The 15,101-nt window shown below is 49.6% G+C and overlaps 1 protein-coding gene, 1 long non-coding RNA gene, 1 other non-coding gene and 1 pseudogene across 13 annotated transcripts in view; all 4 read left to right on the top strand.

Annotated features, from left to right (window-relative positions):
- The window catches only part of LOC123627572, a 37,718-nt gene extending 35,743 nt beyond the window's left edge, over nt 1–1,975 (top strand). For 7 of the 10 annotated variants that reach the window (XR_006731354.1, XR_006731359.1, XR_006731356.1 and 4 more), the window contains one exon: nt 510–1,975. This is a non-coding gene — a long non-coding RNA (uncharacterized LOC123627572). The remainder of the gene's footprint in view (nt 1–509) is intronic. The other 3 variants (XR_006731358.1, XR_006731355.1, XR_006731362.1) reach the window with 3 other exon arrangements.
- Nucleotides 1,976–2,513: 538 nt separating this feature from the next.
- On the top strand, nt 2,514–2,617 carry LOC123627627. Its single transcript, XR_006731388.1, has one exon. It is a non-coding gene; the product is annotated as a small nucleolar RNA U13 (small nucleolar RNA).
- Nucleotides 2,618–2,987: 370 nt separating this feature from the next.
- On the top strand, nt 2,988–3,079 carry LOC123627626 (annotated as a pseudogene).
- A 3,372-nt stretch (nt 3,080–6,451) lies between these two features.
- LOC123627570 (syncytin-1-like) lies at nt 6,452–14,177 on the top strand. Of its 2 annotated transcripts, XM_045537232.1 has the most exons (3): nt 6,452–6,778; nt 12,288–12,414; nt 12,564–14,177. In XM_045537232.1, exons 2-3 carry the CDS (start codon nt 12,388–12,390, stop codon nt 14,040–14,042), a joined length of 1,506 nt encoding a protein of 501 aa, XP_045393188.1. In that variant the 5' UTR covers nt 6,452–6,778; nt 12,288–12,387; the 3' UTR covers nt 14,043–14,177. The 2 variants fall into 2 exon arrangements, with proteins under 2 accessions (XP_045393188.1, XP_045393187.1); XM_045537231.1 differs by having other exon boundaries at nt 12,288–14,177.
- The last annotated feature ends 924 nt before the right edge of the window (nt 14,178–15,101 follow it).

The following is a 15,101-nucleotide window of genomic DNA, read 5'->3' as shown; positions in this document are numbered from 1 at the left end:
TTCTCTCTGGAGGAGCTAGATAAGTGCTGCTGGCGTTTCCTGTAAAACCAAGACTGCAACTACTTAATCTTTTAGAAAGTACAGTGTAATATGTCCCTTATAATAATAAAGGTACGTCAAATATTCCTATATCCAGGAGACTAATTTATTAAATTATTATGGCAGAGTGTCAATAGATAAACCTCCAGATGACATCAGTGATTCGTTTGAAAACCTAATGTCATACTTTGAGCTTTCTTTTCAAGACTCCATGATCATGGAAGTTTACTACAATTATTCAATCTATATAGATCCATTTCATTTTCTGAACAGTAGTATTAGTCCAAACAGGAAACATCAGGTTGAAAATAAAATGTAAATGTGATAAAATGGTAAATTTTCTTATGTATATTTCATCATAGTATTTTTAAAATTTTAATGTAAATGCAAATACATTTTAAGAATTGAGAAGTCTTACAGTCTCCCTTTTTTCCCTCCCCACATTTAAGCAGTAATCATTGTCTTTCCAGTGAGGTCGAAACTTGGAAGGAAAGAACCCTTAAAAGAGAGGCTCACAAAGAAGCAGTTTGTGAGAATTCTCCAAAGTCTCCTAAGGTGACTGGGAACAGCTTCTGAAAAAAGACAGGTTACACCTTTTCAGTGTAAGGAATGGAATTTACAAGATCCTGTGCCAAAGGAGTCACCAAAATCTTGGTTTTTTGATAGCCAATCAAAGTCTCTACCAGCACCTCATCCAATTTCCTATTTTGATAACTCAAGTTTAGGCCTTTGTCCAGGTAGGCAATGTTTCTCCAGGCACAGCACTGAATTTCAATCACTTTTACCCCAAGTAAAGTACTTATTCTATCGCTTAAACCTGCAGTTTTCTCCAAAGATAGAGAGAGTCTATTTTGCCAACAAAGGAGGAAATAGGGTAGAACTGCTTGTCTCAAAATCCCAAAGTTCCTGAACATAGGGCTAGGCAGAAATACAGAGCTTTTAAAGGGAGGGTTCTCAGCTTTAGCAATGATTGTGGTTAATTATTTCAATCATCCCAGCTCTGCCAAAAACAAAGCCTGTGAACTCTGCTGGCCACCCACCTGGGGGCTGGGGACCACTTGGGAGTTTTAAGAAAAGATTTAACTTGCCTTGGGGATATAGGCCAGACTATAAGTTCCAAAACGCGGGGGTGGGGGGAAGTTTTAAAACGACAGAAAATATTTCTGTCCTTTTTTTTTTTTCTTTTTTCCTTTTTTTCCCACTGGGCCATTACTTCTATGACATTGGGAAACTCATGATGTGAAATAGTTTGTGCCTAGAAGAAACTTTTCGGTTGGCTACGTTAAGTATGAAGCATGTTTTATATGTTTCAAGGACATTATAAAAAATTCAGCAGACTTGTTCACGATCATTAGGGAAATGAATGATTTTCCTTTTGTAAATGTTTACATACCACAAGCTGCTCGAGGACTGTCATTGACACTATCGACCAACAGAGGTTATTTTCATTGTCCCAGAGGCCCCGCAGGAATGAGGTGCTCACCATATTCACTTAGAAATGTATATTCTCAAATACATAAAATTTCCCTATCCCCAGTTACCGTAGGTAGTCAAGTCACTTAAATCTGCTGAGTTTGCTCCGTCTCAGCCAATGACCAAGGAAGCCCGATTTTGTAAGATCAAAGAGCATGATGCCAAAAGATATGAGCCTGATGCTGAAAAGAAATAGGTTCAGGCGTCCACGTGCACACACAAAGAGGATCGGATACATTGTGTTGACAGTGTTTTGAGTCAGGGAAACTGGAAGATGAGTTCGAAGTATCATGAACAACTTTGTATTTCTTCCAGGACAGGAAAATTGACAGAAGAGAAAATGCATTGTTCTCAGCATAGGATAAAAAGACACATCTTGTTATATAATTCATTCTGTGATTTAAATTTTTATATGATATGATCTTCAATGAACCTAAAAAACAAGGTAAAACAGAAACAAAAGAAAAAAAAACTACGGGCAGAGGCCTATGGTCCCGGGAGGAGGCAGGGAGCGGGAGGAGGGGCGCCTCCCGCAGACAACAGGGCGGGTGGGCGGAGACCCCCTAGAGGCTAGGGCTGCCTGGGGCGGGCCCAGAGCTGCGGGCCCAGGAAGAAGAGGGTGGGACCCGACCGTGCTCTACACCCCGATGATCTGAACCCCGCCCTCCACACCTCTAAGGAGTCAACTCTAAGCTCCCAACATCAGCTGACTTTCCCCATCCCGACGTCTGATCAAAGTGGCCGCTAGGTGACACCCAATAACGGGTGCCAGTGTCAGCCTGAAAGGAACCGACCCTCTGATGGCAGTGGGGTGGGGAGGTGTGGAGGTGGGGCGTGCCGTGCGTGGCCCATCCAGCTCCCCTTCCTCCTTGGAGCGCATTTTCCGAGTGGACTTCACCCGTGAGCTCTACGGAGTAACACAGGCAGGCAGTGCGCATTGTCAGTCTTACTAATTAAAAATAGAGAAAAAAGAAAGAAAAAAAAACAAAAAGTCCTACCAGATCCATCTGTAGCTTCAAATCGTGACGATCCGGTGTTGACACGCACGCGTGAGACGTGTCTTCTTCCTCACACTGCGTTTCGTCCACACATCACCCATCTGACGCAAAAAAAGAGAGAAAGAGATGAAAAAGGGAAAATGAACAAACGGAAAAAGAAGAAATTTTGAAAAAAGAGACCAAAGTCACAGCGAGAAGGAAGAATGCTGAGCCCAGAGCGACACCTAGTGACCACACCGTCAACAGCACACTATGGCCCCAGTTCGCCGGAGACGTCTGGTGGACCCCAGGGCACTGTGCCGAGGGAAGCCGAAGGCAACCTGTGGCGGACCCGGGGCCACGGCGTCTGCAGCCGATTCCCAGATTCCCAGGCGGGCACAGGAGCCTGCGGAGCTCATTGTCAGCGCGCCGAAAGGGGGGAGGGAGGGAGGGAGAGGGGAGGGAAGGAAAAAGAAAATAATCACAAAGTCACACCAGATCCCGTCATAGTTCATAAACATGGTGATTCCGTGTTCACACACACGTGTGAGATGTGCCTCCTAGTGTGTGGGCACATCACCCGCGTGACGTGAAAGAATGAATACAGGGAAAAAAGGCGGCAGGAAAAGCCAAAGAGAGAATAAATAAAATGAAAGGGCAAAAAAGAAAGTCACACCGCGGTCACATAGCAGGGGAGTGAGAGCAAATCAACAAGCCACAGACACAAACTCCGAGAGAAACACTCTGGTGCCCCCCTCCCCCGCGCCCCGCGCCGGAAGAATACCGATCGGAGGGCGACCCCTAGGGGCAGTGGGGCCAGAGGGACGAAATCCAACCCGAAGCTTCTACCGCGATGGCTGGCAGAGACCGGACATCTGGTCGACCAGCGAGTTCACAGGCACACCGGCCCGGGTGAGCATTGCCAGCGGGGGACTGCAAGGGAGGGGGGCGGAAATTAAAGTCAGGCCAGGTCCCGTGATAGTTCATGAGCGTGATAATTGCGTGCGTTTGGGAAAAAAGGGGGGGTGGGGAGTAAAGAAACGAAGATCGAGAGCGAGAGAGGAGAGAGAGAGAGACAGAAGAAAAAAAAGTCACACCTTTGGCCACGTAGTAAGGAAATGAGAGGGAGTCAAGAAGGTGCAGCTGCAGAACCTTCTCCCGGAGACCCCTAGGGTCAACGAGGCCGCAGGGGCCGATTCCAGCCCCAAAGAGACCTAGTGTGACGGGGACATCTGGTCGACCCCGTATACCATGGCGTCCGCCGCGGTAGTGGCGGAGGCGTGAGCCCGACACCCGAGAGACCCTGCCGCTCTACCCCGACGGGGACCCGCGCCCAGCGCCGCTGACGGCCGGCCTGCTGGTTGACCTCCACTCGCGGGAGAGAAGAGGGGCAGTGGAGGCAGGCGCGGTCCAGACCGAACGACCCCCTCCACGCCTGCGGCCAGGGAGAGGGCCGCGGCGGCTGGACGGCCGCCCTCATCGGGCCCGTGCGCCACCACCCCCCCCCCCGGGACAGGAGACGCCACGCGGGGCCACCCCGCCAACCACCACCGCGGCCTCGGTCGACCACTCCCCACAACAGCGCTCTCCTCGGACCCGGAGTCCCAGCCCTGGGACGAGCCCTGGCGGGGTGTGCGGGGAGGAGGCAGCGGGGGACGGGCCACCCCGAAGTGCGACGCCCTGCGCAGCGGGAGGACGTCCCCTGCCCCTACCTTCCCCCTCCAGCGACTCCCCGATCCCCACCCACCCCTCCAGGGCTCGCCCAATCAAGTCCAATTAGCCAAAAAGGCAGGAAGGTGGTCTGGGGCCAGGGCAGGGCGGGAGGGCTTCTCCGTGGGAGACGGACCTGGCCCAGGGACTGTGTCACTCATGGAAACATGCTATGGGCCCAGGCCCCGTCAAGGGCAGGATGGGAGGGAAATAAGGCTCAGGTAACCAGGGTCTCTCTCTCTGTTCAGCGAAGTTTCAGCCATGGGATCCAGTGATGTGACACTTTGTGGTTCATGTGATGTTCTGCTCATAAGGCCAAGATCACCAAAAAGCCACATTTCAGTAAGGCATACAGAGGGACAAATACTGTGTGATGGCACTTCTATGAGCGACCTGGGACAGACAAATTCATGGTGACAGAAAGTGGACATAAGGGTTCAGGGGCCCGGGGAGTTAGTGTTTAATGGGCCTGGAGTTTGTGTCCGGTGATGAACAATGTCAGGTACAGATAGTGGTGATGGTTCAACACATTCTGAATGTTCTGATGTCACGGAATTGTACACTTACATATAAATGGGTCACACGATCAATGTTACGTATACTTTCCCACAATGAAAAAAAGACCTTGCCTAACTGTGAAATCAGCATTTAATCACTCCAGTCAATTGGTTCATGAAATGTATAGTTTGATTTATTAGTTGCATAGCAGCGTTTAAAGATTTGGGGAAATGTGCTTTCTAGATATAAATGCTTCGTAAGCTGAACCCTAAAAATAAATAAATCTTACAAAGCTCCGTGTCAGGGCGGGCAGGTGAGAGAAGGTCTGTGTAACCCAGCGGGATTTCCAGGCTTTTCCACAGAGGGCTGAGGCGACAGCTTCCTCCCGCTCCACTCCAGGGCAGAAGGAGTCCCTCCCCCTGTGCTCATCTGATGGAGGAGGCAAGCCAGCCACCCGAGCGAGCGAGGCTCTGCAGTTGAGAAGCTGGATTCCTTGGATGTTGCTGCCACCCTTCCTATTTGTGAAGGAGGATGACCATCCAGGGGAGTGACACAGAGTACCGCAGGGTTCCCTGAAGCACCCTGGGAAGGGTTCCATGTGGCCTCTGCTCCACCATCTTCTCCGCCCCACGTTCACAGTCACTCCTCAGGGTCATGTGGAGCTGGGATTTGTGGGAATGAACCTGTCCCAGCCCCCTGCCATGGCCGGTGCTCAGGTGAGTCACAGCAAGGAGATGGCACAGCTGGTAGCAACAGGAATCTTCCTGCCTTGTTTTGAAGCGGCCCCATCCACCCCGGCTACTGACCTCCAGGGACTCTCCCAGCCTGAGGATGTCATTCCCCATCCCCTGGTCCTGCACGTGGTGGGGCTTGGAAGCTGCTTCTCGTCCGGACTCACTAAACCACCATAGGCCAGAGACCTCCCTCCGTCTTTGCCAACAGGAAGTCAGCCCATGCGATGGCAGAGGCCCTCACAGCCTGACCCACCACTGCTGATTGGGCTGTGGCTGTGACCAGGGCACCCTCTTTTACCCATGGATGCTCCGTGGTGTCTCTGATTGGACCCCAGCTTAGTTTCCTGTGGCTGCTGTAAAAAATGACCACGAATGGGTGGCTTAAAACAACAGAAACTTATTCTCACACTTCTGCAGGCCACACTCCAAATGTCACCAGGGCAACTGACTCTCCCTCCAGAGGCTCTAGGGGACGATCCCTCCTTGTCTCATCCAGCTTCTGGGGGCTCCAGGTGTTCCTTGGCTTGTGGCCACATCGCTCCAATCTCTACCTGTGTCTTCGCATGGTCTTCTCTCATTCTCTGTCTGAGATCTCTGCCTCTCTCATAAAAACACTTGTCATTGGAGTTAGCAACAATCCGGGAGGATTGCGTGGCTAATGCTTCCTCATGTCAATCTCTGCTTCTGCCTTCCCATGTCCTTTGTCCTCGTGTTTCCTGTGTTTCACATTTTGTTGGGAGCCAGCTTAGCCTTATGCAAAACGCCATCTTATACAAAGCGCCATCTTAAGCTTACATACTTCTTCTTCCTCCCTCTTGCACAAAGAAAGCGCGCGCAAAGCCTGTGACACCCCTCCCATTCCCTCGTCTCATATCACACCACCACCCTTCCTCCTATCAGCAGCTGCCACGAGTCCTTATTCCTACCCTCCCCCCGCTACAGTGCATATAAGCAGCCACCCAGCAATAAAATTTTGGGGCTTGATCAGAATCTTGTCTTGCCCCCATTTTGTGTGTCTCTTGTCTCTTTTCTTTCACCAGCAGCAGGTAGTCCTCCTCGCACCCCTGCGTTGTATGCCCCGCTGGTCGGGACATAAACTGGCGCCCAACATGGGGCTCGAGGCACGGAACAGCGCTGTTGGCACCTACTCGGAAGACGCCCCGGCCGGGCACCCCCTGAGCCCAAGAGCTCGCTTGGAGCCCGTGAGCCATCAGCCCACGGGATAAGACTCCGCGATTGCACCCCCTGAGCCCGAGAGCTCGCTTGGAGCCCGTGAGCCATCAGCCCACGGGATAAGACTCCGCGTTGATCGTCGCTGGATTGGCCGCCCCAGCGGACATCGGAACGGTGAGTAGGTGATCATAATGGGACAAGAATTGAGCTCGCATGAGCTCTTCCTTAATGGTCTTAAGGATTCCCTCAAGGCACGCAGAATTAAGGCTAAAAAGAAAGATTTACGTAGTTTTTTACTTTCCTGGCTGATGTCTGTCCCTGGTTCCCTCAAGAGGGCACCATTGATCAAAAGTGCTGGAGACGGGTTGGTGACTGCCTCAATGACTATTATCGCACCTTTGGCCCTAGCAGGGTCCCTGTGTCTACCTTTTCCTACTGGAACTTAATTAATGATATTTTACAAATTCATTCTCAAGATTCGGACATTAAACATATAATCCAGACGGGCGAAGCGGCTCTTAAAGCCGGCTCTCGCCCCCCCTCGGCTTGCCACTCGGTTACCATAAGTATGCCAGAAGAGCCTGACAACTCCAATATTGAACCCCTCAAAGAAACTCTCAAAAAGGTCCCAAAATTATACCCTCCCCTCACTTCCTCCCCTCCTCACGATGATCAGCTCCCTCCTGAGGACCAGGAAGTCTTAGACGACCAGGCGGCTCATTACCATGATGAGGAGGACCCCTGGCGGCTTACTGCGCCAGTTCTTCATCCGTTACCCTCCGCTCCCCACAACCCCCCCCTTATCACTTCCCTCAACCACTTCCACCGTTTGAAAATCTTTTACGCCCTGCGCCCGAGGCACGTCCTCCAAATGACCCCCCGCCACAAATAAATTCTTCTCTAACCCAACAAATTTCCTCCCTTAGGGAAACACTCAGACAAAAACGGGAACACATTAGCTTAGTTAAAGAACTTAGAGCTCTTGAGAGTGAGCTCGGCTCACTTCTTCTCGGCAACTTTAGTGCATCATCCAAGAAACAAAAACTTCCCGATCGGCCGTTACTAGCCTTTCCAGTTACACGAAGTCGCGCCCCCAGACCCCCTGATCAAGACAACATAGATGAGGAAGGGAGGGAGGAACAAGAAAACCCTGACTCCCAGGACCCGCCCTCTACGGAGGAGGCCTCCGACACAGAGGAGCCTGAGGGTGACTCTTCCCATAATTCAGGACAAAAATATCGCAGACTCAATCTTAAACATCTTAAAGATCTAAAGGCTGCGGTCAATTTATACGGGCCCACTGCTCCCTACACCATGGCACTTCTTGAGGGCCTTAGCGACCGATGGCTAACACCAAATGATTGGCTCATGCTAGCTCGTGCCACCCTTTCCGGGGGTGATTTTGTCCTCTGGCGTACCGACTTTGTAGAAAATTGCCGAGAGACAGCACAGCGCAATGCAGAAAATAGAACTTCTAGGACCTGGACCAGAGACAAACTTTTAGGAAGACCCCCTTACCAGACTAATGAAATTCAAGCCGCCTTCCCTCCGGGGTTACTAGCCCAAATTCAAAATGCTGGCTTGAAGGCCTGGCGCCGTCTCCCGCCTAAGGGGTCCGCCACCACATCCCTAGCCAAAATCCGCCAGGGCCCAGATGAACCATACTGTGACTTTATCAGTAAACTGACAGATGCAGCAGAGCATCTGGTTGGGGAAGGCGAAAACGGAAGTGCTTTTCTGAAACACCTAGCTTACGAAAATGCCAACCCCGCCTGCCAAGAAGCAATTCGCCCACACCGTAACGGCTCTCTTGCTGACTATATCAAATTATGTTCAGGAGTTGGGACCTCCCACTCCATCGGTGTTGCCATCGGGGCGGCCCTAAAACCCTTTGTCACCGCTGCCACCCATAAAACCCAACAAACAAAGACCTGTTTCACGTGTAAACAGCCTGGCCACTTCTCCCGAGAATGTCCAACAAAACCTCAAAATACTTCCCAAAATAATGTCAGGCAACCCCGACCCCCTCCTTCCTCTATCTGTCCTCGCTGTAGGAGAGGGAAGCATTGGGCATTTGATTGTTATTCTAAAACTGATATAGATGGGAACCTTCTCCCCAAGACGCAGGGAAACTTCAAGAGGGGCCAGCCCCTGGCCCCATCCCCGGGACAGAACCTAGGGGCAGTACGGTTCGTCCCCCCGAGGCAGGCTTCCCCCGCCCAGGAGTTAGCGCCCTCCAACGAGCCACCCCTGGAAGTGCAGGCCTGGACCTCTGTTCCGCCACCGACACAATACTAATCCCTGAACACGGTGTGCAAATACTCCCCACAACTGTTTTTGGCCCCATGCCCCCGGGAACTTTTGGTCTAATCCTTGGGAGAGGGAGCTCCTCCCTCGCTGGCCTGACTGTTGTCCCTGGAGTCATAGATAATGACTATACGGGACGAATCAAGATTTTGATATCCTCATCCTCGGGTCCAGTCCCCATTAAAAGGGGTCAACGACTGGCTCAACTACTCATATTACCTCTAAATACTCAGAATAGTAGCAGTTCACCCTATCCTCGCTCTCATTCCGCCTTCGGCTCTTCCGACGCCTATTGGGTCCAACAAATTACTCCTGATAGACCATTATTGACCCTATTTTTGGAAGGAAAGAAATTTGAGGGATTGGTAGACACAGGGGCTGATGCTACCGTTATCTCAGACACACACTGGCCTTCCTCCTGGCCTTCTAAGACCTCCCACACCCATCTCCAAGGTATTGGACAGTCCACCAACCCTAAACAAAGTTCTAAAATTCTAACATGGACTGATACAGAGGGAAACACAGGAAAAGTTCAGCCTTATATCATTCCAGGGATCCCCGTCAATCTTTGGGGGAGAGATATATTATCACAACTAAAAGTTATCATGTGCAGCCCAAGTGAGGTGGTGACTCATCAAATGTTAAATCAAGGGTTCCTTCCTGGCCAAGGGCTAGGAAAAAACAACCAAGGTATTACAAAACCCATTGTAGTCACACCCAATATCAATCGACAAGGACTAGGCAACCAAAATTTACCCTAATGGCCGTTGATCTTCCTGCACCCCATGCGGACAAAATAAAATGGAAAACAGATACCCCCGTCTGGGTAGACCAATGGCCACTGACTGAAACTAAGTTGGCTGCGGCCAAAATGTTAGTGCAGGAACAACTAATGGCTGGCCACATTGAACCCACCACATCACCGTGGAACACACCTATATTTGTCATAAAGAAAAAATGCGGAGCATGGAGATTGCTCCAAGACCTAAGAGAGATCAACAAAACGATGTTCTCCATGGGAGCCCTACAACCTGGACTCCCATCCCCTGTGGCTATTCCATCTAACTATTCCAAAATCGTCATTGATCTCAAAGACTGCTTTTTTACCATTCCATTACACCCCCAAGATAGGGAACGCTTTGCGTTTAGCCTGCCTGTAATTAACTTCAAGGGACCAATGCAGAGGTTTCAGTGGAAAGTGCTCCCGCAGGGCATGGCCAACAGTCCTACTCTATGCCAAAAATATGTTGCACAAGCCATAGATCCCCTTCGGGACCGATGGCCTCACATTTATATTGTGCATTACATGGATGATATTCTTTTAGCAGGCAAAACTTCCTCTGAGGTACTCAGTTGTAGTGCCCACTTGCAAAAGGCCCTTACGGCCCTTGGGTTACAGATTGCTCCCAATAAAATACAGTTGAAAGATCCCTATTATTACTTAGGTTTTGAGCTCAACACTACTGCCATCACTCCTCAAAAGGTGCAGTTAAAGACCCATCACCTGCGTACTCTTAATGATTTTCAAAAATTCCTGGGAGATGTTAATTGGTTACGGCCCTATCTAAAACTAACCACAGGAGAACTTAAACCTCTTTCTGATATTCTTCAGGGCGATGCTGACCCTTTGTCTCCACGCACTCTTACCCCTCAGGCACAACATTCACTCCAACTTTTGGAGACAGCGATACAAAGCCAGCAGGTTACATTTTTGACCTATAGTCAACCCTTTTCCCTAATAATTTGTGCCACCCCGTACACTCCTACTGGGGTCCTATGGCAACAAAGCCCTTTATTATGGTTACACTTACCCTCTTCTCCAAGTAAGGTCTTACCCACCTATACTGATCTAGTTTCAAAATTAATAAGACTGGGAAGAGAAAAGAGTCGTCTACACTTTGGGAAAGATCCTAACCACCTTGTTCTCCCCTACACTAAGGAACAATTACATTGGCTGATACAAAATGACGACTCTTGGGCTATTTCCCTGATCTCATTTCAAGGCCAGATTGACAATCACTACCCTGCCAATCGGCTACTCCAATTTTCTCGGCTGCACCCCTTTACATTCCCAAGGGTTACTTCATCTAAACCCCTGGATGGAGCAGCCTTAGTTTTCTCTGATGGCTCCTCCTCGGGCATGGCTGCTTATGTTATAAATGATAAAAAATATGTTCTTTCATCTCCATTTCGCTCGGCTCAGCTTGTTGAATTGTTTGCCATCATACAGGTTTTTAAGCTCTTGAACAATGAGCCCTTCAATCTATACACTGATAGTGCATATGTTGCCTCCTCTGTTCCCCTATTAGAGACAGTTCCCTTCATTAAACCCTCCACCAATGCGGTGCCTTTGTTTCAACAACTACAGTTGTTGATCCTATCACGGTCTAAGCCCTTTTTTGTTGGGCATTTGAGAGCTCATTCTGACCTTCCTGGGTCTCTCTCTCTTGGAAATGCACAGGCCGACTCCTTGACCCGGGCCTGTTTTGCCCTACTACAAGACCCCTTTAAAACTGCCCAGCAGTTTCATAACCTCCATCATGTGAATGCACGCACATTGCGTCTTCATTTTAAAATTACCAGAGAACAAGCTAGAGACATTGTTAGAAACTGCCCAGGTTGCGTAACCTTCCTACCTTCGCCACACCTGGGCGTTAACCCTAAAGGTCTACTTCCAAATGATATATGGCAAATGGACGTCACACACGTCCCAGAGTTTGGCAACCTAAAATATGTTCACGTCACGGTTGACACCTTCAGTGGCTTTATCCTTGCCACTCTCCAAAGTGGTGAGGCCACCAAAAATGTAATTGCTCATATCCTCCATTGCCTCACTGTCCTAGGCAAGCCTAACGTTCTTAAAACAGATAATGGCCCTGGATACACCTCTCAAAATTTCAAGACCTTTTGCTTCCAGCTACAGATAAAACACATTACTGGAATTCCATATAATCCCCAAGGCCAGGGTATCGTGGAAAGGGCTCACCAAACTCTTAAAAATACCATAAACAAGCTAAAAACCACCACTCTTTACCCCACCAAAGGTTCTCCGCGTAACCTCCTTAACCATGCTTTATTTACTCTTAATTTTTTACACCTCGATATACAAGGGAAATCAGCCGCCAATAGTCATTGGCATCAAAAGACAAGTGATCAATATGCTCAGGTTATGTGGAAAAATCCCTCGACCCTTAAATGGCAGGGTCCTGACCCGGTCCTCATATGGGGACGCGGTTCCGCTTGTATCTATGATACTCAAGAGGGAGGGCCTCGATGGCTACCTGAATGCCTAGTTAAGCCTATAAACCCCCCCAGAGAAATTAATTCAGCCAATCCAGGGACAAGTCCCTGAGAAGACTTGTTTCCTTCCTTGCAGGCAATGAAGCTCTGCCTCTTTATCCTCCTCATATGCTCCTCCTGCACATACGCCGGCTTCGGACCCCCGCCAAATCCGCAGGAACTCATAAGACTCCTCTATGGGAACCCCTGTGACTGTGGTGGAGGTACGACCACGATTACCCCCTCCTCTTATACTAAGACAATTGACTGCTCCTCAAAAATAGCCTACCTAGCCTATAGTCAAACATACTCAGGGATTTCAGAACAACAATGGACCTGTGTGTCCAAGCCCACAGTTATTCCCTCCACACAGGGCAGTCCTGGGCCTTGTCCTAGCAGCTGTTCGAGCGGAGTCTACACAGCAATCCATTCAAGCTGCTACACCTCTGTCCAGTCCTGCACCCTTAATAACAAGACTTATTATACGGCCATTTTGCAGAGGTCCTCCCCTGTTCCCTCTGGGAGTGCCCAGCCCGAGGATACAAAAAAATATGCTCAGGCATCTTGCTTGGGAACTGTTGGAAAGGACGTATGCTGGCACACCATTGCCCCAATTCATATATCGGACGGTGGGGGCCCCAGCGACATTCAAAAACAATCCCAAGTCGCTCACCGCCTAGAGGAACTTGCCCAATGCCTAAATCCTCTCTTAGATTATCATCCACTTGCTCTCCCCAAACCCAGAGATATTGCTCTAGACCCACAGACACAAAATATTCTCAAAACCACATTCTCTCTATTAAATGCCACTAATCCCTCCCTTGCACAAGATTGCTGGCTATGCGTGACCTCTGGAACGCCCTTGCCTACCGCGATCCCCACCTATAACGTTTCCTACATCCCCCTTGACGATAGGACCAATTGTTCATTCTCCCCCCCTTTCAGAGTGCAACCTTCAGGCTTTAATTCCTCCGGTTGCCTCCAAGGACCATCTCAAAATAACTCTTACGATGTTGAGGTTGGATTTATTACCTTCTCTAACTGCCATACCATAACCAACATCTCCACCCCTGTTTGCTCTCCTCCGGGTCAGGTATTTGTCTGTGGGGGCAACCTCGCCTACACTGTACTCCCCACCAATTGGACAGGCCTCTGCATTTTAGCGAGCCTCCTCCCTGACATCTCCATCATCCCCGGGGAAGAACCTGTCCCCCTCCCTAGTTTTGACCTGGCAGTGGGGCGTCGCCGACGCGCTCTCCAGGCCATTCCCTTACTTATAGGTTTGGGTATAACAACTGCTATGGCCACTGGAGGTGCAGGGGTCGGGGTTGCCACCCACACCTATAATAAGTTGTCCCTCCAGTTGATCAATGATGTTCAAACTCTTTCTGGGACCATCAATGACCTACAAGACCAAATTGATTCACTGGCTGAGGTTGTCTTACAAAATCGCAGAGGATTAGACTTACTAACTGCGGAACAGGGAGGCATTTGTTTAGCCTTACAGGAACGGTGCTGTTTCTATGCCAACAAGTCTGGCATCGTCCGAGACAAGATCAAAAAATTACAAGAAGATCTCATCAAACGAAGAAAAGAATTATTTGAAAACCCACTCTGGACTGGACTTAACGGACTCCTCCCCTACCTTCTCCCTATCTTGGGCCCCCTCCTTTGTCTCCTTCTGCTTATAACCTTTGGACCCTGGGCATTTCGCCATTTTACAGATCTCATAAAAGGACAAATTGATGCTATCCTTGCTAAACCTATCCAAATCCATTACCAACGACTGGCAATAGAAGATGGTTTTGGTGAAGATCACTACGGCTCCCTCCCTACGGGGACGACATGCTAACCAGAGACATGTCTACCCCCTCCCTTCACAAGAGAGGGGTATGAGTACCGGGATGAGTGCAAAACAAAGTATTGCAAGGGAAGGTCACAAAAATTTCGACTTTCTCTGGGTATCCCTGAGAGCATGCCTGGCTTGCATAGAGGTTGGTATCTACTATTCTCTGGAATAAGTTCGGCTCTGCCTCTCCTCCCCAAAAGATACCAAGAGCCATCACTGGTGGGCACAGATGACCCACGGGAGGAGCCAGGCCCCTGCTCCCTCACCCGGTTAACGCTCACCTTCCTTCTTGTTTTAAAACAGAAAGGGAGGAGATGTTGGGAGCCAGCTTAGCCTTATGCAAAACGCCATCTTATACAAAGCGCCATCTTAAGCTTACATACTTCTTCTTCCTCCCTCTTGCACAAAGAAAGCGCGCGCAAAGCCTGTGACACCCCTCCCATTCCCTCGTCTCATATCACACCACCACCCTTCCTCCTATCAGCAGCTGCCACGAGTCCTTATTCCTACCCTCCCCCCGCTACAGTGCATATAAGCAGCCACCCAGCAATAAAATTTTGGGGCTTGATCAGAATCTTGTCTTGCCCCCATTTTGTGTGTCTCTTGTCTCTTTTCTTTCACCAGCAGCAGGTAGTCCTCCTCGCACCCCTGCGTTGTATGCCCCGCTGGTCGGGACAACATTTCCCTCTGCCTTTCTCTCATCAGCAACGTGTCACTGGATTCAGCCCTACCCGAATAATCCAGGATGATCTCATCTGGATATCCTTTTCTTAATGTCTGCGTAGACTCTTTTTCCAATAAAGATCATGTTCACAGCTTTCGGGGATCCTATGTCCCTTTTGGAGGCCGCCATCCACTCCACTACAGCCCCTGAGCACACTGCATGTAGAAATCAGGCACCTGCCAGAGCCCAGTCAGTTCTCTGGCCAAATCTTTTCCCTTTCTCTCCCTCTTGGCTGGCGTCCCAATCAGACCTGGCTGGCTCATGATGCAGAATTCTCTTTGAAGACTAACGATCCCAGAATCAAAACCACCACCACAGATAACCAACTCTGGAATGTT

The sequence above is a fragment of the Lemur catta genome, chromosome 25 (assembly GCF_020740605.2).
Source record: "Lemur catta isolate mLemCat1 chromosome 25, mLemCat1.pri, whole genome shotgun sequence".
In the NCBI taxonomy this organism is placed as follows: Eukaryota; Metazoa; Chordata; class Mammalia; order Primates; family Lemuridae; genus Lemur; species Lemur catta.
The sequence above is the reverse complement of the archived record's forward strand: the minus strand, read 5'-3'. Positions and strand labels throughout refer to the sequence as shown.

What these genes read in the sequence shown, in the direction of transcription:
- LOC123627570 (XM_045537231.1), top strand. Translation starts at nt 12,291, where the DNA reads ATGAAGCTCTGCCTCTTTATCCTCCTCATATGCTCCTCCTGCACATAC.